At 36.5% G+C, this 26,729-nt stretch overlaps 1 protein-coding gene across 2 annotated transcripts in view; it reads right to left on the bottom strand.

Annotated features, from left to right (window-relative positions):
* Window positions 1–26,018, bottom strand: part of SLC7A5_3 (Large neutral amino acids transporter small subunit 1) — a 74,053-nt gene extending 48,035 nt beyond the window's left edge. Inside the window, exons 1-8 of one of the 2 annotated variants that reach the window (XM_051215409.1) lie at window positions 25,907–26,018; window positions 21,876–22,348; window positions 20,347–20,472; window positions 18,173–18,441; window positions 17,261–17,461; window positions 16,031–16,180; window positions 15,462–15,546; window positions 14,728–14,820 (exon numbers count right to left, since the gene is read on the bottom strand). In XM_051215409.1, the coding sequence (XP_051065911.1) occupies window positions 14,728–14,820; window positions 15,462–15,546; window positions 16,031–16,180; window positions 17,261–17,461; window positions 18,173–18,441; window positions 20,347–20,472; window positions 21,876–22,344 (1,393 nt within the window). In that variant the 5' untranslated portion in view covers window positions 22,345–22,348; window positions 25,907–26,018. Of the gene's footprint in view, window positions 1–14,727; window positions 14,821–15,461; window positions 15,547–15,792; window positions 16,181–17,260; window positions 17,462–18,172; window positions 18,442–20,346; window positions 20,473–20,611; window positions 20,920–21,875; window positions 22,349–25,906 lie in introns of those variants that run through there. The other variant, XM_051215411.1, reaches the window with a different exon arrangement.
* Between the last annotated feature and the right edge of the window lie 711 nt (window positions 26,019–26,729).

Raw genomic sequence — 26,729 nt, 5'->3', positions numbered from 1 at the left:
ACTTAAGTAGTTTGCGAACCGAAGCCATTTCTATGGCGAATGCTGCTAAAAGATGTATAAGCAGGCGAAGTCGAGCCACATTGGAAAGAACTCGCTCTGTCGACACAAATTGATGTGAAGCCACCTCATATAAGCTCGATAACAGCTGATTTACATCGGTCAAAGAAGGAAAGACCTATTTCGAAGAGGTCTGTCCTAAATAAAAACTCAGAAAAGGAAGCATCCTATGTCCTTAGCCTTTTCAATCGTATCCGGTAGGAAATACACAAGAATTACGATCGCAAGGCTAGACCTGTTTCTAGGAGGAGAAACACCGGGCTGACCAAGTCGTCGAAAAATTTCCGAAATCCCACAATGTGTTTGATGTGACTGTGGGTACCATTATAACGAAAGCTGATGTTTGGTTGCACTGGACCGTAACCACACGACCTTTGAATCCGAGCATATGATCACTGAAAAGACTAATATTCATCAATGGACAGGAAGAGGAGGTTAATTATAGGGAATGCGGAACATCAATTAAAATTAATTCAACTAATCAGATGGCACGTCTTAGCGTTGCAAGCATTGCCATTCTTGTGTACAATGTCTGTTTTATTCATAATATACTATTCTATTTTTAGCCTAAATGTATTCCCCATCATATATTGGTGATGGTTTCAATAGAACGAGTCAGTGTGGAAAAGCACGTCATCCCCACATAAGATCTTATAAATTAGGTAGTCATATAGTGAAAAAGTCTACAATTTTAGGGTTAGGTCGATTATTAGAGCAATAGTGAAGTAGACCTACATTCCACGTCGGTAAGCCCGACCAAAGAAGTGCAGCCTATCATTAATCCTCATTTTTACTTTAACCTTGTCGATCGATTTTTACTCGTGTCAACCCATCATTCTGCCACTCCTCTCATTATTGCTCACGTGTATTATCATGCTTTAATGTTGATTAGTACTCATAACTTACTAGCTCAATCGATACTAACAACTGATCACCTACATTATTAGCTACGATGATTCATCAATGAGCTTTAATAGCATCTCCATGCTTCGAGGAAATAAATTTGTTAAAATTTCAAGCTCTAGTAAATATAGGCTTTAAATGATGTAAATAGACACTTGCTTGCAACGTGAGGAAGGACTGAATGGTTATCTGAACCTAATTCTTCATATTGTTTCTTCACTTAATTTTACACTCCACACTAAACTATGAACTGTTCTGTGATATGTTTACTTCCGACCACTGCCTACCTAATTTCCAATTTTCGAGTTCCATTGCCAAACAACAAAGATAATACTCCGGAAACATACGGTGAGCTTAAGCTATAAATTTTCTCCAATCATAATGTCATTTTAGATGGTTCATAGAGTGATAGCCACACAATTATCTGGACTCATTCATTTGTTCCTATTCGAGTGAGTGACACTAAGTTCAACAGCACCAAGCAACCTGAAATTAGTTACCATACTGCGTGTATAATCTGGATTCCTTTGAATCATTACTACTCGTCACAAATGGCCTTACATATGTCGAAACTGTGGAATAGACTAAATTCCAAAAATAATCCAGGTGAGTTTAACTATTTTACCGGATGATTTCCTAGTTTTGTACTTAACATGGATACATTTTTACTAAGATTAACCGTATACATTTCATACAAACCACTCTCTAAACGTTTTTGGCATAAGATATTTTTCAACAGCTTCATACTGCAATATGTTGATATGAAGAAGTTTGTTTACAGACGAAGCATATTAAATTCAAAATATATTTGACATTTAGTTCCAGTTGCCTTTGTCATATATTTGTAAATGTCACCAGGCTAACTTCAGAAGCTTCTTATGAAAATTTTATAAGTCATCATATTCCATATTGAAGTTCTATCAGTAGTCTTAAATTTGAAATTATTTTTTTGGCCAAGTTTATGATTTTTAAACTGTTATATATCTCATCAACCTACATGTTAACCTAGTCTACACATGAGCTGCATTATATTTTCTCTATGTGTTGCAGGAGAACTGAAGACACTGAGCTGATAAAAACATTTATTTTTATATATTACTAATTCACTGTGATTTTGGATGTAATTGTTTTATTGGACTCTTGAACGTGTTGTTTATATCACTATTTTTTGGACATTTTGGTGCTCTCTTTGTTTTTGGTTTGTTATTTGGGAGTTTTTGCTCCGGGAACCTACAAAATTGAAGAACGACTTTGATCGATTATTTGTGAATTGCGAATACCTGGTCAAAAAGTGGTCGGAACTTAATCCTAAGAGACTTTAATGCACTCACGGTAGACTGGAAAAATTTGAGAACTGAATTGTCAGAAAATTCATTTGAGCAGGAGCTAGTTGATGAGGTTATCACATGTACTCTAGTACAACCTATGAATGAAGTAACTAGGTACAACTCGGACTCCGAAACATCTTTACTAGATCTTATAAAAGGACATCACGAATATCGATTACATGCCAACCGCAGGTAAATGTGATCATGCAGTTCCAACCTTTGACTTCCATACAGTTTTTGAAAACGATCACGCGTCAGCTCAAATCAGACGTAACGTCTGGAAAGCAATATACAAGATATTATATGCTCAGTAGATTGGACGATATGGCCAGAGTCAATAATTTAAACAGACTGGGATGCATTTTGATATTTATACTTTAGAGTTATCGCAACCCACATCCCTTGGACACACAAAGCGGTCCGAGAAACTCCCCACCATTGTTCGGCAGGGAGTTTCGCACTCGTCTCCGTAAGAGGAGAATGTAGGAAAAATTTGTTACTGGGTACTGATGAGACAAAATTTCAATACTGAGAAGCTCTGAATATTGTACCTTGGTCAAATATACCCTGGACAGTCCCAAATAACAAGAAGCATGGCCATTCACTGGATAGACCGGAATATTCGAAGTTCACTAAGACAAAACGAGAAATACTGGAACGTTGCCAGCAAGACCAGACGAAGATGCCACAGGGTCCCTGTATAAGCGCCCTTAAAACAAGCTTTTCGAAGCGACAGATGGAGATCGAATTTGTAGTACTTCGCTAGAGTCTTGAATACGGGTCTCGGATAGACAACAAACACCAATATTAAGACTTTCCAAAGACTTAGCCAGCCCTATCTGTTGTCCAACCTGCATAAATGTGCGAACGTTGAAGGCAGCCAGTTTGAATGGCACACGTGGTTTCAGAAAAACTGCTTCAGTCCTCGTATTCGGTGGTAACATACAATTTTCAACCGGACAGTGACTCGAGAATGTTTAGATAGAGTCGAATTTCCACCACAGACGAGCTGCTGTATAAGTCGAAAAAAAAGTATAGACGGAGTAGGAATAAAAGAGGGTGAATAATGATTTAGTAAATAATAATAATAGCAATAATAATATTTGAATCATTTGAATGTTCGTCGTAGCAAGAGCATTAGTTTCTATGATCACAGACAGTTCAGTCCATTAATTGTGTGTGGGCTGCGATAGTGCCCGGGTACCCAAACCGAAGCAGGTGGTTCTCTTAGGGGGTCACACCCCGAGCCTTTGACCTAAAGGTCTAACCCACAAGGCAGTGGAGCATCGTAAGGAGATGCAGTCTGGTGGTAGCCGGTGACCGAAAATTGGTTCATACGCCATTTGTTCCCTCAGGATACTGGAGCCCATGTGCACCATTGATTTGGAATCCTGTTAAAGCGCCGGACATTCGCTTCTCGTCCTCTCATTTTCGTAAACAACACCCCCGCCACGAGAAGGCAGTGTGTAGGACTTTTCTGGCAGAGGCTGTATACGCGTGGCCATGTGAGAGTATTTCGAGAGGGAGGGAGAACCCACCCCGCTCTCGGCCATATCAGGGCTTTTGGGGGCGGCCACTAGCCGAAGAGGAAACTAGAAAAAGACGCTAGATATGGGTAGGACGAACATTGCAGAAACGATCAAACTGCATCAAAACTCAAATCCTAAATTGGAATACTCAAAACTATAAGAGAATGGTTAGACCGAGAAACAAATGGGGTGGGAGTTGTAGGCGAACGTCACGACCATGGAAAGCACGTAGCAACTACTGGAAGGGAAGGCCCATTATTTAATTGGACATCTGTGGTTAGCATCCTGTACCCTCATGAGAAGTAACAGGCTTATGTTCGTAAGTAAGTGTAACACGTTTAGTCGGTCAAACACAACGTAGTACCTGGTACGTGTGTATATCAGTTCAAGTCACCACATCCCAATAACTTGTAGTGACTTACTTTTATCACGAGAACACGATTGGTTTAATGAAAACAATTATTATGATAGTCAATCGTGCCAGTGACTATTTTAATGTGCTCCTTGTTTAACTTTGCCAGTGACAGCCATATTGTGCTTCCATTATTGTTCTTACACTTCGGTTGTGACCTCACGCGAATCCGGTTACGCTCAGTAACCACGGTCTCGGCACGATCTCAGAATAGTAGAGACAGTAACTGTATTAGTCGTACTAAAGAGTGGGCATTTAAGATACGATTTAATAAAATATAAATCAGTGAAGTAAAACAAAATTATATGGAATTCACAAGCTTAGAATCTGGAGAAAGATCAAAATCAAACACCATGGTCTTAAGCATCTATGTACAACTTTACTTACTTACTTACGCATAGGCCGTCCACCAGCATTCTCCATCAAACCTTGTCCCAAGCAATCCTTTCCAGCTCTTTCCAATTGTTATTCATCCTTTTCATATCTGATTCTGTTTCCCGACGTAATGTGTTATTTTGCCTTCCTCTTTTCAGCTTCCCTTCAGGATTCCAAGTTAGGGCATGCCTCGTGATGCAGTTCGACGATTTCCATAATGTATATCCTATCCATTTCCATCGTCTTTTCCTAATTTCTTCTACAGCTGGTAGCTGGTTTGTTCCCTACCGCAGAAGTCTGTTGCTGACGGTATCCGGTCAATAGATTTTGAGTATCTTGCGTAGACAACCATTTGCAAATACTTGTACCTTCTTGATGATGGTTGTCGTAGTTTTTCAAGTTTCAGCTCCGTACAGTATAACTGCCTTGACGTTCGTATTGAATATTTTGACTTTGATGTTGGTTGACAGTTGTTTTGAGTTCCATATGTTCATCGACTGTAGAAATGCGGCCCTTGTTTTGTTAATCCTGGCCTTTAGATCTGCATCTGATCCTCCTTGTTCACTGATTATGCTTCCTAGTTATGTGAAGGATTCTAAATCTTACATAGTTTCGCCATCAAGTGTGATTGGATTGGTGTTCTCCGTTTTGTATTTGAGGACCTTGGTTTTCCCCTTGTGTATGCTGAGGCCTACTGATGCAGAGAGTGCTGTTACACTGGCTGTATGGGATAGGAAGGCTAGGTCATCTTCGAAGTCCAAATCGTCTAATTGGTTCTGAGCTGTCCATTGTATGCCGTGTTTTCCATCGAATGTCGAGGTCTTCATAATCCAGTCGACCACCAGAAGAAAGGGGAAGGAAGAGAGTAGACAGTCGTATCTGACTCTGGACCTTACTTGAAGTGCATCTTTCAGCTGTCCTCCATATACGACCTTGCAGTGTGGTCCGTCGTATGAATTTCGGAAAATGTTGACGACCTCAGGAACTCTATTACGTTGAAGAAAGTTCCGTGATGTTCTCCTATGCACATTGTCAAACTCCTCATAGTCAATGAAGTTGATGTATAGTGGCGAGTTGCATTCAATCGATCGTTCAACTATGATATGTAGTGTCGCTATTTTGTCTGTGCACGACCGATGCTTACGGAATCCGACCTGTTGATCTCAGAGTTGGGCGTCTACCAAATCTTTCATCCGGTCCAGCAGTCAGTCAGTCAGCCAGTAACAACGTAGAACTTCGTACGTACGTACATCAGTTCGAGTTGCCACACCACATTAGCACAGAGACTCAGTGGTCGATCCAAATCCTCATTTCCTCGATTGTTGGTGGAGTGACATCTATGGGGAGGTCTGTGTGTGGTGCTTCGTTGTCTGGTGGATTTAATGGAACTGGTCTATTCAAGAGTTCCTCAAAATGATCTAACCATCTGTTGCTCTGTTCTTGAATCGCCATGATTATCTTGCCTTCTTTGTCCTTAACCGGTCTTTCTGTTTTACAATACTTTCCCTACTAGTTTCTTCATTGCGTCATATAGTTGTTTCATATTTCCTTCTCTTACAGCTTTATCCCCTGTCCTTGCTAGGTCTTCCACGTATTTCTGCTTGTCGGCCCTAATGCACTTCCTCACTTGCCTGTTTGCTTCTTTGTATTCATTCTGTGCCTCGACTTTCTCTGTCCTTCTTTGACTGTTGTTGATTTCTGTCTTCCTGTTCGTCCTTTCTTGAATATCGTGCAGAGTTTCGTTAGAAACCCATTCTTTATGACGATGCTTGTTGCGGTCCAGAACCTCATAACACGTTGAACTTAGTGCTTTTTTGATCGTCATTGCTGTCATTGGTGGGTGCATAATACTGGATAACATCCATTGTGATTCCTTCCTTCTTTGTTTTGAACGATGCTTTGATGATTCTGAGTCCATGAGATCCCAACCCAATGAGTGACATACGTGCTTCATTGGACAAGATCAGCGTAACTCCCTGAGTGTGTGGAGCATTTTTTCATTCGTGATCGGAGTACAGCAGCATCTCTCACGAATCTAACCTTTGCTGTCTAGCTTGAGTCCAATGGTTTTCACTTATTTCGAGTACTGTCAAGTTGCATCTGCTCATTTCGGTAACCGTTTGGTTGGTCTTTCCGGTCTCACACATTGTGCGGATATTCCATGTACCTATGTGAATTGTTGTTCTAATTGTTAGAAGGGACATTGGGGTTGTGACTTCCGAAGAATCTCGGCTTTCATCATGATTCGTTGTACTTCTTGCGAATGAAGATCCTTCAAGTCTCAGGAAAGAGTTTAAATGTTTTGATTTGTTTAATGTGATTGATATGTTGAAGCAAGTTTTTTCTATGAGATGGGGTTGTTGACCTCATGCCCAAGTATCCTCCTTCACCCGATCTTGGTACCGTCCATAACTTTAGAAGAGCTACAGATGGAGTTACTCAGAGAGTCGGGATGATTGATTACTTTCGTAAAAACGATGCGCTTTGTGATTAATTTGACTAAAGTAAATTCATGTGAATTGAAAACTTGGTCTTGCTAAGTTACTTACCTACTTACTTGCGCCTGTTACTCCCAATGGAGCATAGGCCACCGACCAGCATTCTCCAACCCACCCTGTCCTGGGCCTTTCTTTCTACTTCTATAGAATTTTTGTTCATTCTCCCCACGTCTGTCTCCATTTCTCGGCATAATGTGTTCTTTGGTCTTCCTCTCCTCCTTCTTTGGCCTTCAGGATTTCATGTGAGGGCTTGTCTTGTGACACAGTTGGGTGCTCCCCTCAATATGTGTCCTATCCACTCCCAGCGCTTCTTCCTGATTTCTTCCTCCACTGGAATCTGGTTTGTTCTTTCCCACAGTAAGTTGTTGCTAATAATGTCCGGCCAATGGATCTGAAGTATTTTACGTAGACAACTGTTAATAAACACTTCTATCTTCTGGATGACGGCTTTCGTGGTTCTCCAGGTTTCCGCCCCATACAGTAGAACTGTCTTGACATTTGTATTGAAAATCCTGACCTTGGTGTTGGTTGACAGTTGCTTTGAGTTCCAGATGTTCTTCAGTTGTAGATATACTGCCCTTGCTTTGCCGATCCGTGCCTTCACATCTGCATCGAATCCACCCAGTTCATCAATGATATTGCCCAGATATGTAAGGGTTTTTACATCTTCCAAATCTCTGTCAATAGTGATTAGATTGGTGTATGCTGTGTTGTATTTTAAGTCTTGCTGATTAATAAACAATAAAACTAACTCTGTGAGGATGAATACTATTATCATTTTTAAATAGCAAGCGATATTTAAGCTGGAATAGTTTTGTCTCTTTGACTTTGCCAACAATAGTGCCAACCACCTTCGTGTATGTACTAAAACGAGAGAGAAACATTTCGAAAAGTATATCAATTGATTTCACTATCTGGCCTGATATAATTTAGTCTTTGAGTGAGGATTTAATCACGAATTGTATGAATTAACTACGTAATATGTTGAGATGAAGCTATCTGTCTTTGAAAAGTTTCAATGAGTGAGGAATCATTTTGACCTCCAGTATATTGTTAGTGGTCCATAACCAGTGAAAGTCTAATTATCATTTAGCTTCTCAGACATCGTCATATCAGTCAAGAATCTTAACATTTCTTGATGCAATTCATGTCTTTGATCTATGTTATAGAACATAAACTCAAAATTTTATGTCTGCAAGATGCGTCTTAGGAGTGTTAACTCACTTTTCAAATACCCGACATTCAGGTTAATCCAACATAACTGAAAATTCAAACACAATTTGTTAACCAATACAGAAATTATCAGTTTTTCCAATAGCAAGAGATCAAACTGACTATAATAGCACAAGTAGACACACGAACATTTAATAACTAAGTAATCGGGACGCATCAATTTCATATTCACGAAGTTATTTCCAGAGATAATCTCTATGTCTAAAGAATATCTTGGAAAACTAGTCTAGAATATTAATGAAATGTTTTGAATAACACAACACAGCTCAAATTATTTACATGTGCGATAGAATTATCTATTTGATTTCAAATATATCAACAAACTGATATTAAAAACCAGTCTGACAGATCGAGTGCAAAACACAAGAATTGACTGGGAGAGGAAGTGTTCCACTTACAAAATATGTTAGTTTATTTATTTATTTGAACACATAAATCTTGGTAAAAATGGGCACCGAATACATATGCGCCACACAAGTCCCTTGATTTGTGTGAGGGCTAGAACACTTCACGGATTGCCAGATCGGAACAGGTGGTTTTTTTAGAGGACCATACCCCAAGCCTTCGACCTAAAGGTCTAACCCACAAGGCAGTGGAGCATCGTGAGGAGATGCAGTCCCATGATAGCCGGTGACCAACGAATGGTTCATATGCCATTTGTTCCCTCAGGATACTGTAGCCAATGTGCACCATTAGTTTGGAATCAGGGTTTTCAAACACCCTTAGCTGGACCCTTTGTATCCAACACCCCGTCCGCAAGAAGGCATTAAGTAGGACTTCTGTGGCAGTGGCTATGTACACGTGGCCATGTGAAAGCATTTCAAGAGGTAGAATGAACTCTCCCCACCCTCGGCCGTACCAGAGCATTTTGGGGCACAGAATATGAGATGACATCACATCAACTGTTTCAACTGTCAATCCTTCAAAATTACACACTAACCGAATTAATCACCAAAAGTTTTCGAATTATTTTCCACATCTTCGTCAAATTTAAATGACATATTCGTTGCAACATATATAATAGAATATCACCTAATTGAAATCTTATTTCTCTGATAGCTTGAATCAATGTTTAGCACAAAATAAATGTCCAATTCGTCGATAGTGCTTTTTAACTAAATACAAGTAAGCGGCAATACTTTCTTCCATGTTATCTTATTTAACTAGAAAATTCGATATTATACTGTTATTTGGCACGATTCAATAGTATTTGTTAAATAATGGCACAAGTTCCGTTGATTATGTCTTATCTTCGTATATTTATGCTTATTAATGACAGAGTGCCGATTTTTTTATTTTTGTTTTCTAGGTCATACTATAGCTAAACCATCAGTCAACATTCTTTAATAAATCTTTATTATTATTATTATTCACTAATAACTGCCTCAATATCTTTAGCGGTTATCTTCAGACAATGTTTACTGTTCATCAATGGCCTAATACTATGCATATTATTTTTTTAAAAAAAAAGATCAAATGTACTTTTTACTTAGAATTTTAGTTATGATACCAACTAAATTCTTTACAAAAGAATTTAATAGAAAAACAAATATGATTGAGTTTGTCTATTATTTATAAGCTGGTTATTTACTCTTTATTTTTTATCAATAATAAATTATCTCTTATTTTACAATAAGAAACTTATTTTACTGTAGAAAGATATTTAGTAAACGTTGTTGTTGTTGACTTTTGCACGAAGTTATCTTTTGAAACATAATACCGTTGTAATAGAGATACAACCATAATAACAATTGGATGCGCACTGTTGAGGAGTCCCATACTAGGACGAAACGGACGTCCAGTTCTCCCAAGTTTTCCATGGTGGTCTAGCTTCAACTGACTCATGATTTCAATCTGTGAAAATTTTTAAAATCTCCTCAAACCCCTTCTGATAAAAATAATTTATATTATAAAATTACCTTTGCCAAAAGACCATTAAAAGTCAGACAGCATAGAACCTTTATTTTGTCTGTAGTGCATATTCCATATTAGTCCATATTGGTACGAATCAGTTGTTTATTGCATCGTTTTCAGTAATTTTCTAAATGAAGTTCGTCCACGATGAAAACTACAAATTTAAATCCTTTTTCAAAATAATAATAATTTCCTCAATAAACTTCAACGTTCTACAGAGAAGTTATTATTGGTAAGTCACGACACAAAGAGCAAGTATATGCTTGTTACCTACTCATAAGAGGTGCATACTGGAGAAAACAATTTTGGTCTCTGGTGTACAGATTTTATTGGTAACACAAATGTAAACTACACATATGCACACAGAATCCCAAGTTAGCGTTTGCCGTGTGATGCAGTTTGATGGTTTCCACAATGTATGTGTTATCCACATCCATCTTCTTCTAAACTCCTCTTCAAGTGGAAGATGGTCAGTCAGTCAGCTACAACGAAAGGCCAGACATATATATGTATCGGTACAAGTCGACACATTTTACTCATCAGCACAACAAGATGAACATCAAAGGATGCGATACAGGAAGAAAGAATTAGTTCGTACAAATAAAGCAATTTCGATCTCACGATTTAAGGGTAGACAAAGAGTGTATACACCTACGCCATTGTGGTCGATTCTGAGCCATGTCACACATAGTCACCAACCATTGATTACGATAGTTGCGTGAACCACAACCAAGTAGACTGCATCTACCAACATGGTTCAGAGCAGAAGTGACTTTGTGAACTGATACAACGTTTTGGTTTGGCCACCCCTAACTTTCTTCCAACTGTCTCTAATACTAGTCAGCGTTTCGCGTCGTGGTAATCGGTGGTCGGTCATGAGTAATACGTGGCCGAACCATCTCAGTCGATAAAAATTCACAGCTTTATCAACTGATTTACCATCATTCCCAAATTCAACCCCAATGGGTCTTCTAAATGTGGCTTTACTGAGTCCAGTGAGGTGCAAACAAATCAGCGCTCGTATAAGAGCATGATCAGAGTCTAAACATGTATTCCAGAACAAGCGGGAGTATTCTATCGAGCTTCTCCAACGGTAACTGTTGGAACATGGTCTATTAAAGTCTATCGTTGGCTTGGTACAGCGGGTCACCATGTTAGACGATGTCTCTCCTTAAACTAGTGCTTGTTAGAAGTAAACGGTTGTCTGAACACAGTTGCAGGAGACCATCACCAATATCTGTTCGCTGACACGGAATACCAAAATACACACCTAAATGTTCTTCTGTTTGGTTTAAGCAATCTACCTAGGCATTAAAGTCACCTGCTATGAGTACTATGTATAAGTGCATAGCTTCTTGAAAAACTTCGGTAAGCTTCCCATAAAATTCATCTTTCACCATTTGGTTTAGAAGGTCTCAAAACTGTTATTTGTTGTTGAGCAGGATTTATGTAGTTTACGCAGTAGCAATGATACATATCTCATTTTCAATGAATGATAATGTAGTTGTTTTTGTCATTATAAGTCAGCAAACTCCCAAAATTATCGCTTTCAATGACACTCATGCCGCCAATGTTAATACTTAAAGTCTTTTTTATATATATCTCAGGAAATGAGTGATTGAAGCAATTTTCGCTTTTCTATTTCTTTAGTCATCTAGGCCAATTCGGGTGACTTTTGTTCACAAGTTCGTCAGCCAAGTAACTGTTTGCATCAAGAACTCTGAACATAAACCATTCCTAGTTGACTACTCCAACAACACACACTAGGGCAATATTACAATTACAGGTGGTTACACTAATAACAGCTTAAGATAGCGCGTTCTGTAGCAACTTCATTTCAATTGAAATATAACATGAACAGAATAACACAGACATTACAAATTTCATACATATAACCATAGATTGAATAAAGAAAACCAATTGTTTGCATACAATTTACATATATTTTGTTTATCTAAATCTCATGAAAAATAAGAAGGAGAGAGAGAGACACAGAATCAAATCATATACACTTTGTGTAGTATATTGGTTGGCAGTCTATGCTCCATTGGGAGTAACAGGCGTAAGTATGTAACTAAGTAAGTAAGTTGTGTCGTCAATTAGCAATGCCCAAAATTTCCCATTACGTAACCACCAGTCAAGTCACAAGAAAATTTTAGGAAAATAATTTTGAAAATATAAAAATTCAAATGAAAAAACAAAACAAGAATAGAATGATCAAAAAGAAATTTCAATCACAAGTAGACAAAATGTACAAAACTATTGCAGTCCAAGAAGAAGAGCAACCGGACATCGGTTATCAACGTTGATCGCTTCATTGTTTTTAAATGAAGTGAATGTAGCACTTCACAAAAAAGGCGTTAAAAAAACAGAAAACTAATGAATCAGCTACATTATCTTTTTGTATACGGTGAATTTATACAATAAGTGAGTGTTCGGGTAGCACAACAAAATGACTGTTTAACAATGTTAACAATACACAATAATTCTATGCTTTATCTTTCATCTTCAACTGGATGGTACAATACGGAAAAGTTTTTGTAATCCAATCGTGATGTTTACTGGAAAAATAAACAAAACATTGAATGAAAACAAACAAAAAAACAAAGAAGAAGATGGAGAATATCAACAAAATCTACAACTGATTCGATGATGTTGAATTCAGCTATTCGTAAACAAGTTTGTCTAGTTCAATCATCATCATCATCAAATCATTTCAACAACTTTGGAATGATTTTATCACATATGATAATTTTTATCAGGTCAATTACATATTAACTTGTTAAGATCAATGGAAGATATATGAAGATTTTGTTGGGACGGCTTCTGAGAACTACGACGGAGCCTCCAGAGTTCCTAGAGGAGTCGAAGAGTACTATCCAATCAGAATGCAATGGAGCCTTCTAGAACATCAACGTGGCATGCCATTATCGCTCAGTAGTGTAACATGCCTCTTTTACGATTGGGTGAATTACAATGTTGGTTTAACAAACGCTAACATCTGTGAATAACTGTGATTTTCTGTATATTTTGATTCTTGCCGAACAAGCACTTTCTGCAGTCTTCCTCTGTCTTCTCGTTGGAGACTTGGGAGGGTTCTATCATTCGAGTGATCAAGTTATAAACGGTATATTAGGAATCTGAGCACTAGATATAACAGATTCAATTTCTTCCCATTTGTAATGTATTAAAAAACAATCGATATTTACATTAAAAACTATTCCTGTTACTTGTTGTAAACTATTCTAACTTCAACTAATTCACGAAATTGAGCGACATATCCACAGCTGACTTTAGTGAGTTACTACCTCACAACATACCCAGTTGAACCCCACTGATCACTGATTCTCACTATAACTCCAGGAAATACCAGTCACCAGTGAGCATATGTTGAATAATATCAGAAGGGGTTTTGTGTGAATATTATAGTGGTTTTAATAGTTGAGACCATGAGTCAATTGAAGATAGATCACCATGCAAAACCTAGAAACACTAGACGGCCGTTTACGCCTATTGCGGGACTCCTCACTAGTGCACATCTACGATTCCACTTCGCGACATTCGAACTCAGGATCTATTGGTCTCATGATCTCAACTACTAAAGTTACTGCAATATCCACAAAAAGTCCCACCTGACATATTATTGTACTATTGGATTATTGTATTGAAACTTATTGTCCTCGCTATCACTGTTCTGATAAATTTTATTTTTGTTATTATTGCCAATCTGTTGACCGATGGATGACCTAATAAGAAACATCATGTGTCATTCATTGAATGCATGAATATTATCATTTGACTTGAGAAAATACTCTTTTCTAGTTTAATAACAGCTGAAAAACATTTTCACAGTAAAGAAAATGAAAGTCCAGTAACTACTGGCTAGAGCTTATTAAGGCATGTGTATTAGTAGTTAACACATAAGATGTTTGTATACATACCTGAAATAGCAACAATTATTAGAAATCAATACTTAGATTTGGAGATCTAATCAGAAGATTGAATTATTTAAACCTAATACCTAACTCAAACCTCATAATTTCTTTCCGTTTAACTCAAGTGTTGATGTCCAAATTGATTAAATTCATAAAATGTATAGTAGTGTCAAATACTCAAATGTTAAAGTATTTATAATTGTATTGGGTTAAAAGAGTTTTGAGCATCTACATAGTTGCATCATATGGTTTAGCTGTGCTATTCAGAATTCTAAATAGCTGAGATGATATAGTTCTCCTGAAACCAAATATAATCATTAACCACTTTTCCAACATATACGTGGGTGAATAAGATTGTATATGCAGACCCGTTACACTTATTTACGTTTGCGAAACCAGGTAGTGTCTCTAGACCTCAGATAAAACAAGTGTGTAACTCGAAACTGACTAAATAAACCAATAACTGGTAGGTCAGTTAGACCGAAAACGTTCGAAAATATTTCAATTATGTGATATGGAATGTGACTTGACAAAATTACTTACTCATTTTTTCCTGAAATGATTTCGGTTTAGGACTCCACGCACAACCGAATATGTAAACCGGTATACCGGTTAAAATGATCAAAATACCATATACTACAAAGGGATAAGACAATCGAAAATTCAGTAGAGAGATGTAATCATTGTTATATTAGGAAAATAAACCATTCGTGAAATTAGTTCCATTCAACTATAATGATGAGAACATTACTTCATCTTTCAGTAGTACAGATCAAATAGTTTTCCATGAAACTTCAATTTCGATCATTATTTAAGTCATAAAGTGACATAGGAATAACCGACAAGAAGAACCATAGGAAAACTGAACTAGATTTTTCTTAGTTCTGAACTATCTCAACAATGAAGGGCTACAACAAGCTATAACATCAAATACATGCGATATTTTGGTCTTGTGAACAAATGTCGGTTTCTGTACCAATGAATAGCAAAAGATTACTTCGGTTTTTCTACTAAGATTAGTTTTCGTTAGCTATATACCACGATTTTGCGCGAAAGCCATCGTTAAGTTATGGTCTCATCTGTCAGCATTTCAACTCAGTAGCTCACAACATACTAACTAACTCGAACCTAGTTATTTATGAGATTATGGCTGCTTGGTTTGTTGTGTGAAATTCAATCTCCATATTCATAGTTGAATAATATAACGAACTGTTATTCCTACATTCAGAAAGTAAACATACGAATTTATAGAACATAATTTACAACAAATGACCTACATGATTCTTGAGGTGATCCATAGAAAGAGAAAATTAACAGAGATGTAGTAACTACTAAGTAGATAATGGCAAATATTATCGGAGCCTGTAATAAATATAAATAATGAAAAAATAAAAAAATATTAGTAATGTTTGAAGATATGAATTCAAATGATAGTAGTAGAAAGGATCATTTCAATACTCAAAAACGACTATGGAGCTTTGCTTTGAACTTTTTATCAACGTAACAGTTTTAAAATGATGTTTCAATTTTATGTCAGTTCATAAGACAAATGACGGCCTTTTCATTCTAGTATGGGACTCCTCAGCAGTGCGCATCTACGACGCCGCTCCGAAAGATTCGAACCCAACACATGTCAGTCTTTAGACCATTCAGCCGGCATCCAACGATTTTAATGTTTAATTTCAAGCAATGCACGAAATTACGCCAACTTCACCGTGGACTAGCTTCAATTGACTCATCAATTCAATTAATAAATTACCATAATCTCCATAAAACCACTCTCTCATTATAATCATATAATCTTAAGGAATAATATCGCAAACCCACTTCAGAAATTTTAATTTACCTTAACCGGACGTTGAATATTAGGACGAGTAAATCTGAAAATTACTACAATCAGAACACAAAGACCGATTGCCAACCATTGAACAAAACCCATATAATTCATAAGTGTGAAAATATCTCCAGCAAGCAAGTAAATTATTGATACGATACACTAAAAGAGTAATTAATAAAAGTTAAAAACATAAGCAATAGATTCACATTACACACATTGAACAATAGTAATTCATGTAAATCACAATTTATAATGATAAGTCAACGTTATTTTACCTTAGCGCTATCTCGTAACAAACGTATAGTCTATTGTTGGTCAGAATTTACTAATCGAATTACGTTTTCCACAAATTTAGTCAACTAGACGGCCTGCATGAATATTTGGGCTACCTATTCTCGCCGTTCGTAGTCTTCTTTGAAACTGTAGAATGAAAATCATTGGTCTTGGTGTGTTTCAATTACTACAAAGCCATTATTGTCAAAGTGACCCACAATCTAATTACAATTTCAAACTTATTATCAATAAATGTCACCCTACAACCAGTTTAAACACATTTGATATTGTTGCAAATTAGACATCAAATGTTCACATTTAAGACATACTAACTGATTTGTAAGGATGCAAATACTTTTTATTATCTATTTATGTTGGACGAAAGTAGTGTTATTGTTATGAACGGGGAATTAAGAAGCCCAGACAATTACGAAAGCTATTTTCTTGGGACGTTATTGCATTTCATTCAAACCCTGTAAAACACTTATATTTATTTTTGTCCCTATCTTATTCTACATAACACGAGCTTTCGTTCTATGTATCATTCACTAGCATACCCTTTTTTGTCCCAAAAATATTGTAATTTAAACATTATATTTTGCACTATATTTTCTACCCTAATTCCCTGTTTCGGGCATAACTGTATTTTTCCAAATTATCGTACGTCGTGGTCAAGATATGCACTTATTTATTCATGTACATTTTTGTAGTAATCCGAATTCAGAGAATCCAGAGTTTAGTGTTCCAACTGTCTTGTCTTCTTTCACTCGCGTGCTTGCCAACCAATCAGGATTTAGAATAGTTCTCTCTACCCCAATCGAACTCACGCGTATTAGACTCAAGGTTAAGCCACTCAGCCTAACGCGTCAAGGTCATAATTTAGACTACACAGACCAAGGTCAAGTCGTAACAAGTATCACGGGGTAAAAGCGATCCAAGGTCATAACAGTTATGCAAGGAACTCACAGTGAACAGAACAGCCGGAATAGGTGTTAATCGATCCGTGTGCAAGTAACTGATAAACGCTGGCATTTGTTTCAGCTGACTAGCAACAACAAATATTCTCGATGTAGTCAATATAGTCCCATTGGCACCACCAAACGTTGAACAAGCAACAAATATTGGCATTATCCACCAAAACATTCCGTATATTCTATTAGCAAATGTCTATTTTTGTAAGTAAACGGATAAAAATAGATCAAAATTATTCAATAATGTTTTTCATACCGACGGAACAATTTGGAAACAAATTAACAGGATTCAAAACGGGACAACTTTGAGCGTCTATTGGGGGAACTGGATAAAGATTGATCTTAACTAAATGATCTATTTATTTGATAGATTATTATTATTATTGGATTTTAATTTGCCGAGTAGTCCCACAATAGGCCGAAACGGTCGTCTAGTGTGTTCATGTTTTCCATGGTGGTCTAGCTTCAATTGACTCATGATCTAAAGTATTAAAAATAATTGTTAATGAATTAGAGTTTCGTTCTTTCATGAAATATTTGTGGTAAATTTTCGGTTTACTGTGGAACATAAATCATATACGAACCTAAACACGACAGGGATATTTATCACACAAATAACACACTACATAGAACTCATTTAGTATACATACTGATTTGGGAAATATTTCATTCAGATACCATGTTCGAGTACAACGTAACTTGAGACCTGTTCTTACCATTTAACAAATTAATACTGATTCTGAGAATTTGAAATATGTAACGACTTATATTTATACAATAAATTTTCGGAAATCGGATGCCAAGATGGTGTGATCTTGAACGGTGAAAATACATTAATAAAATTCTTGGTTTGTAGGAAAATTGATTAAAAGCATCAATACACCAGTAAAATTACTATTCCACCTACCACAGCCACAGCTCTTGTACTCAAAATCTCTGCAACTGGTACGACTGTTACATAGGCTACATTAGCAGCTGTGTAAACTAGAGTCACTAGTAAGCACGATACCACAATTGCTATGGGCAAATGTTTCCTGGGGTTCTTCATTTCTTCAATCATACAATTTAAGTAATTCCAGCCAGAATAAGCAAATAAGCCACTGTAAAATGCATTAGCTATTTTACCAGGACTCCAGTCCGAATCGACAAAAGGTTCTTTCAGCTCTTCATAACGACCTAAAAGAAGTTAAGCAATAAAGTACAATGGGAGATACCCTTAATGAATTTACTGAATAAATAAATATATCATGGCATAAACAGTGATTACAATCACAAATACATAGAGATTATAAATCCCAGTCAGTCGCTTAGAAGAGATAAATCACATTGAATTACTAACAGCAATTGGAAACACTGAAAAGGAGAATGTAATTTACACAACAGATGTACAGACTAAACAAGTTAACTTTTTTAAAACAAATATTGAGTCATTAATTAACCATCAGAAATGAAATGAATTTTTCTATCAATGTTTTATGGCAAATTGTTGAACCAAATGAAATATTCAGTAGACGCTCAACTTCGAGATCAACAGGCTGATAATCCGTCGGATACTGACTAACTCGCTAAAATACTCATCATTTTTGAACCATCGATTAAATGGAATTCATCACCATGCATTTCCTTCCCTGAGTATACAAGAGCATTTGATAACGTGGATAGTCAAACTTTATGGAAACTTCTTCGATACTAATGAGCACCTAAGAAGATTGCTAGCATCATACGCAATTCACATGACGAACAACAAGGCTGCTCACTTTCTCCCTTTCTCTTTCTTCTGGTGGTTGACTGGATTATGAAGACCATAACATCTGAGGGGAAGCACGGAATACAATGGACGACTTGGATGCAACAAGATGATTCAGACTTCTCAGATGACCTGCCTCTTCTATCCCATACATACCAGCTGATGCAGATGATGGTAACTAATGTTGCAGCAGCCTCAACATCAGTAGGCCGCAAAATACAAAGAGGAACAAGTAAGATCCTCAAATACAATACGGAGAACACCAATCAAATCACACTTGATGAAGAAACTATGTAACAGGTGGAGTCTTTCATGTGTCTAACCTGAGCATAATCACCGATGAACGTGGAGGATCCGATGCAGACGTAAAAGCAAGGATTGGCAAAGTAAGAACAGCATTCCTACAGTTGAAAAACATATGGAACTCAAAACAGCTGTCAACCAATATTGGTCAAAGTCTTCAATACGAACGTCAAGATTGTTCTACTGTATGGAGCTGAAACTTGGAGAACTGCCACAACCATCATGAAAAACGTAGAAGTATTTATAAGTAGCTAGTCACTTGGAATCCTAAAGGAACACGTGAACGTGGAAGAACAAACAACACGTTGCTCAGGGAACAGGAGATAGACAACAAAAGAATGAATAGCAGTTGGAAACAGCAGGAATGGGAAGATAGGACAGAGCTGGTTGGAGAATACTAGTCAGTGGCCTATTCTCCACGAGGGATAACAGACGTAAGTAGGACGAAGGATCATTTTACTCATTCACAATTTATTGAAGAATCACTCTATTCAGATCGAAATCTTTTAAAAAATAAACGTAGACTGAAATCTTATTAGAAAAGTCATATAATCAAAGAGCGATAACAGAAATGAAATGTTCAAAGGTTGTTGCATTGAAACAACGTTTAATGTAAGACATATTCAATCAATTAATTATTTGTGTGTATTGTTGACAGAAGACAGGGAAGATTATTTTTCTCAAGCTTGATGACAAATATTGCGAATTTTTAAACTCACTAAAGCGGGTTTTATCACATACGGTCGTACGGTTTTATTCTTCGAAAACTTTTATACAACACTTACTATTCTGTAAACAAAATATCATTCTTATTTTAGACTAACTTAACACACTTGTTGCCATTCATTTTAGATTAAACAACCACATCATCTGAAATGAGGAACTCCTGAATGATACACATTAATAAAATCTTCATGTCAAGATTGAACCACTCACAGTTCAACAAAAATCACAGAACAAAACCAACTCTAATTATTATAGATAACAAAAAGTAATTAAAAGAATGTTAAAGAATGATATAATTAAATTACCAAATCCGATCTGTACAAATCCGGTTACTATGATCATTATAAGAGCGGCAAGTTTCGCAAGCGTAAATATATCTTGTATTCTGGTTGAAAATTTGATTGAAAAGGAATTGGCGAAGCTTAAAAATGCTAAGCAAAATGAAACAAGATGACAATAAATTGGCAAATTTCCATTAAAATATCATCAGTGTGATCGTTCTAAACATTTTCAGATGAAAAATCATCAGTAATAATGAAAACAGCAAACTATTGTGAAATAGTAACTCACCAAAGACAATGGTAGATGTGTCGCTCAAATTCGTGGATTGGTTGAATTTAGACATTAACACCGTTGGATGCCGGCCGGCTCAATGGTCCAGTGCTTAAGCGCTCGCGCTCGAGATCGATAGGTCCTGGGCTCAAACCTCGTGAGGCGAGATCGTGGATACGCACTGTTGAGGAGTCCAACGATAGGAAAAAACGACCGTCCAGTACTTCCAGGTTTTCCATAGTGGTCTAGCTCGAATGGACTCTTGATCTCAACCAATGAAAAAACTACATAACCTTCTTCTAAGTGAACTTCTTCCAGTATCTTATCATCAAATTAATTTATCACATATCGATTCCATTGATACTTTTAGTTTGACAAGTAATTAGATAATAAACGAACCGTTTATTATGTGAAAAATGACGAGAATATATTATTTATTCCAAACAGTTTACTGAAGTTACAGATTATTAACTACCAGTAGTATTGAGATCTATAAGCCAACTAATCAAAATATTTAAAGTGTCAAAAAACAGAATGTTTACTGATGTAATACATTTGAATTCATCTGGCATTAATTATGATTAAATCGTTGTCATTTCTCAAATCTGTCAAAACCACAATTTACGATTGAAGGCACACAGTCACCAGAAATTAACACTTCTCAGTTTTCCTTTATTCACTCAGAACTCATAATTTAACTGTCATCAGTTTTTCACCTTCTGATTCGTATTTCGTTTATTCACATTTTGACACTTTCGGCACTTATCACTTATCACTCAAACAACTTTTATTCAATTTCACTGGTTTCAGTCCACCATTATTCCCAATCATCATTCTTCTGTCGTACGTGTTTTGCGTTAAAATCCCTACAGATCACATACATTTGGCGAGAATGTCAAAAAAGATCAGGATTTATGGTATTTTTCCCAAATGTTATTATACTCTATTCAACTTTAAAGAACAAATGAATTTGGTGGAACGATTCAGGTCATCCAATTCAAGGAACGAAGTATCTAATAACCAGTGCTTTATGTTCATCAGCACTGTTATACTCTCACCCAACAGTGTTTGTCATTTTTATGTTATAAAACTGCATTTTGTCGGGACCTTTATCGAGTATCTTCATATTAGCAACTGCCTTCATTCTTCGCTTTACAAAAATACAAACAGTGCATTTTATCCATAAGAGCGCATACGAGTTAATGTTCGTTGGGTATACATTTGAGCACATCTTAATAAATAAAATGGAAAAATCGCTGCATGGAAATATTTTTAAACATACTAATACATAAAACCGCCAAAATCCTGATCAGCGTAAAGGGTAGTGGACAGTCTGGATACAAAGGTACAACAACATACTCCCCAAATGTCAAAGCTACAATAGCGATTGCTACGGGTCTTACAACCATGACTTCCACCCATAAACGCAAAAATCCAATAAACGATCCAAATGCTTCATATACATATATATAATCCCCTCCGGATCGCTCTATTATCGTGCCAAGTTCTGCATAACAGTACGCTCCGAGCATACTGAAGATCCCACATGCAACCCATATAATTAGACTAGCTCCTATGCTTCTGACATTCAGTAAAATACCAGTGGGACTGACAAATATTCCTGAGCCAATCATTGATCCTACTATGATGGTGATACTGGTTACAATACCAATAGATCGCTTCAGTTTTACATCATCTGGTTTATCTACGACAACGGTGACGTCATCATCCAACTTCTTGTTTGTTGCCATGCCACTACAAGATAAAATACATTATAATTTGCACTTGCAGTTATATAAAGTGGCCAAATGACTTTAAATAAAATGACGCAAGTTATAGAATATATCTGACTTCAATCATATGACTTTCAGAGATTTTACTTTCATAAAGTAAGATGGGATTAGCTATCAATCAAAAAACAGGTTTGGATAAGTCAAACAACTGACATGTTCAGACCTGTTTTTTGATTGTTCGCTTATAATATTCTTGCGTTCTTCCTTTGTACTATTTAAACTTTAAATTATTTTGATTTAGTTATTTATTCTTCGAAGCATTGGCTTGAACTGTGTCACGAAAGGTCAGCCAACCTCATTTTTTCTACTCATTGGGATACTACAAATATATCATTTTATTCATAACAACCTATCCAATGTTCAATTTATTCGAAATTATTAGGTCAAATCTTGGTAACGATACCTATTTCCACCTTGGTTTTAAACAACCCAACCATAAAAGTGAGATGAAATAGAAGACGATAGATATATTATGACATCAGGTTAGTAAAACTTAAGCCAAATACTTATCTCCAGCCATAAACTTTGACATTCAACCGAAATATGAACGAGAAGTTACATGTGGTCTGTAAAACAATCAAATTACCTTAAGAGATCTCAGTTTAGACAAATTGGTGGTTTTCCAAAGACAACCGCCCTTCTAATTCAGTTAGTTACAATAACACTTGTACAATTCTCCAGTTCAAAAGGTGAGGAAATACTGCTACGTTTAGGCCAAATACATTTTTTTGAAAAACAACATAGTTGTATCCATACAAATTGAATAAATTTTTATTTCGACAGACATTTCGGTGAAAAAGTTCGGGATCATGGTTGTCGAAAATATCTCTCGACAAAAAAGGTATGTCCTGTTGTTCTAGACTTTTAATGATAAGTTGACCTAAGTCTCGATAAACTCAGTTCCTCAAATAATTATGAATAAATGAACGGAATACATATAATTTTGAGCCGAGTTACTAACTATCAGTTATAATTTAATCTTTAAGTATTGATAACGAAAACTTAACATGCAACTTTTACGCTCATTCTCAGAATTCTTATATTTATTTGTAAGGGTATGAACCTTCTTTTTCCCGGTTTTGAGAACCGAGTTTTGATTAAGCTCTTTTGTAATATATGTATACTGGATGAATAGCCACACTGTACAATTAAGTCACAAATTTTTAAGTAACACTAGATAGTGGTTTATAGTGAAATCTGAGATTTAGCCAGGTTAGAATCTCAGTGTAAGTTTCAATACTGAGATACAGAAATCTTCAGCAAATGAGTTTCAAATAGAACGAAACACACTTCCTACATTATACTGCTAGCCACTATCTAAGCTTACCCAAACATTTTTGAACATATTTTCAGATCTATTCGTTTAACAATACTAATTGTCATGTGAGTAATTTCCTAGCACTACTAAACGCAAAGCGGATCATAACTAATTTCGAGGTTGGTTGGTTTCCATCATCTACTCGTCCCTTTTTAAGCAAACACCTTAAGTTTCTGGAAATATAACAAACAAAACGTTCTTTAATGCAACGTAGATAAATAAACGTTTACAATCCGGATGTTCATTGGCATCAATATACACAACAGTTCTGGTACTACTGATCATTCGGATCATGTACCAAGACGTTTCATATTTTAAGTAGATTTATAATAAGAAACGTTCGAACAAAACACTGCAGTATATATACTGGCTGCAAATCCTTTTGCGTACAATATCTTTAGTCCTCTAGTTGGTCACACACGACGTAGAAACTCCCACACATATGGGCTGGATTATGTTGCCACACTACAATAGCCCAACAGGATAAAATTATCTTTTCAAATAGCAAGAATAATGTCAACACTATTTTAAAATTTTATTTATTTAGGATTCAGAGATACAGACCATGTGACTAGTCTTTGTTGAAAAAATAAAGTCATGTTGCAAATAAGGTGTGTCAATTTTCTGTACCTAGATGACATTAGAATTTGTAACTTTTGTCTTCTGCAATCCTTCTCAAAATAAACGTTTGCTGAGTCGACTAGAAATCTTGGTGAGACTATAATTTATGGACGACCTTTGAGTGACGTTGAAGTGACCTTCAGAGTGAACAACTACTAATTAGGACTACTTAAGGGTTATAAAGCAGTTACCATTCCCATTTACAGTTGATGGTTAAAATTAAAAATTAGATTTTGGGTTTTCATCACGAACGAACATCAGCTATAATGCCAAAACTTTATTTAACCAAATGTATGGATGAATTCTGCGCCCAAATTTGTGACTCGTTATCTTATATCTGATTGTTCCGTCCATAAAATATAATCTCGCCGAAATCTTAATAGATTCTGAAGAGATGGCGGGAAAGATTTGTAGCTCAGGTGGATGATTTTGATGGAGTTTTGTTCGCTGATCTGGATGGTTTGGGCGTGGAGCTTACATCGTTCTTCTGAACGACATCATCAGCACAAACATCTGAAAAATGATAACAAAATCGATGTTTTACCATGTCTTTTCCTTAAATTTAGGACTTATTGTCTGCAAGTACGCACTCGGGAGCTCAGAAAGCTAAATAGAAACGCCAATTTCTGTAGTGCTATTTCATACACCGAGTCGTAAGTTGCTGGAGTTTTCTACCAGAACACGTAGTATCAGAGCCTCAAATTGGTACTTGCAAAGAGATCGGATCTTCACAGCGCTGCAGATTGAGAGAATAAAAGCAGGTTGCTTGACCCTAAATCTTCGTCTTTGAAGACTACTGAACAAAGACTACTGAACAAGTCATCAAACTGATGAAAATTATGAAGAAAGGCAAGTCGTAAACGATCCAAAACGTCCGCCTAGACGTGCTTTAAAAAAAGAAATTGTCCTCTCCAGAAACAACCACTCCTGTACCCAATGCTTGAAGGTTCAAAAACCGATACGGAATAAATTCAGTGCACGATTCCATTTTTTCTCAACGAAATGATAAGTGTTGAAATTTTCTGTCCGAAAAAATGGTGTCAACATCCTAAGTGGACACTTAGAATAAAATGCTGGACGTTTCAATACACTGTGCAACGGACATCTTCTCACAATTACTGAACTTGCATGTTATATACTAAGATAATGCTGCCTAAATTCCAAGTTGTTATTTTCACTTCATTATTTTTACTATTGGTTTTATTGACTCCAACATTATTTCTCTTGAAGGAGTCTCAACTGCAGTTTGTCGTGCTGAGCATCTGGTTACTCTTTCATTCCATTATTTTCAAATGGAAACATTGTAGACACCGATGAAGATTGACTAGCCGCTAACATTTTACAAGCTGACTCAAGTGAAGTGGAAAATCGTTTCACAAATTGTCAAAAGTCGGTGCATCAAATGCAAAGTTTTGAAACTTCTAGTACTGCTTTACATCGACAAAGAAAAACCACTCCAGATCACTATTTTTCAATCATGGAAATTTCACAGTCTGGTGATCAAGACCGTTTCGAATTCCCGAATGAAAAATGATAAACACATATTAAAAACCCAATGAAATTATAAATCAAGAAGCTTACCAGAAACTGTCAATCAGAACGAAGAGAAACTCTTGTTAATGCCAATAAGAACGTCAAGTGCGCACGATATGTTATAAATACTTTGTAAAGACTTCGTCAACAATTTAAACAAGTAGAAGCTTCAAACAACAAGTTGAGTTACTTGCAGAAACCAAACCAAATAATCCTAGAAATTTGATTGTTGAAAAAGATTGTAGCCGTGAATAAATCCCCAAAATAAATAGCACTAAGTTTTCGACATTGGATGCTGACCATATGTTTTAGTGAACTCATCTAGGTGAAGGCGCTCGGTCATGCATCCGCACCAGATCACGTGTGGTAACGCCGTGCTCAACATCAACCGCAATCGCTAGCCAGATTAGATCAGAGAATTCCGATATATTGGTCATCGCCAAATATACTCTTCCGATCTCCTCGACTCTGTCTTTTGATTTCTCTGAGTGGGAACGAAATACATTAGGTGTTGCTGGTAGAAGCGTTGTCAAACACTGAATACCTGTGACTTCATCATTGGTGAGCCCGACGTGATCTGGTACACCTAATTGCAACTGTGAGTCTGTTCCTTTTTGGGATTTTTATATATCATTGCCTTATTTTTTATTTTTTTTAAACATTGTGATTTTTTTTCGTATTTTTTCTTGGATATATATATATATTTTTTTTCCCCTCGTTCATTATCGTACTTCATACTTCATCATGACTGAACAGACACCTAAAGTACTCAAGCTCAAGACTTTGTCCCCACCTTCGTTTCAACTGATGCCTTTCTGGCCCGACAACATCGAAGCCTGGTTTTGCTACGCAGGAGCCGACTTCTCCGAGC

Source organism: Schistosoma haematobium, chromosome 4 (assembly GCF_000699445.3).
Source record: "Schistosoma haematobium chromosome 4, whole genome shotgun sequence".
NCBI classification, from domain to species: Eukaryota; Metazoa; Platyhelminthes; class Trematoda; order Strigeidida; family Schistosomatidae; genus Schistosoma; species Schistosoma haematobium.
The sequence above is the reverse complement of the archived record's forward strand: the minus strand, read 5'-3'. Positions and strand labels throughout refer to the sequence as shown.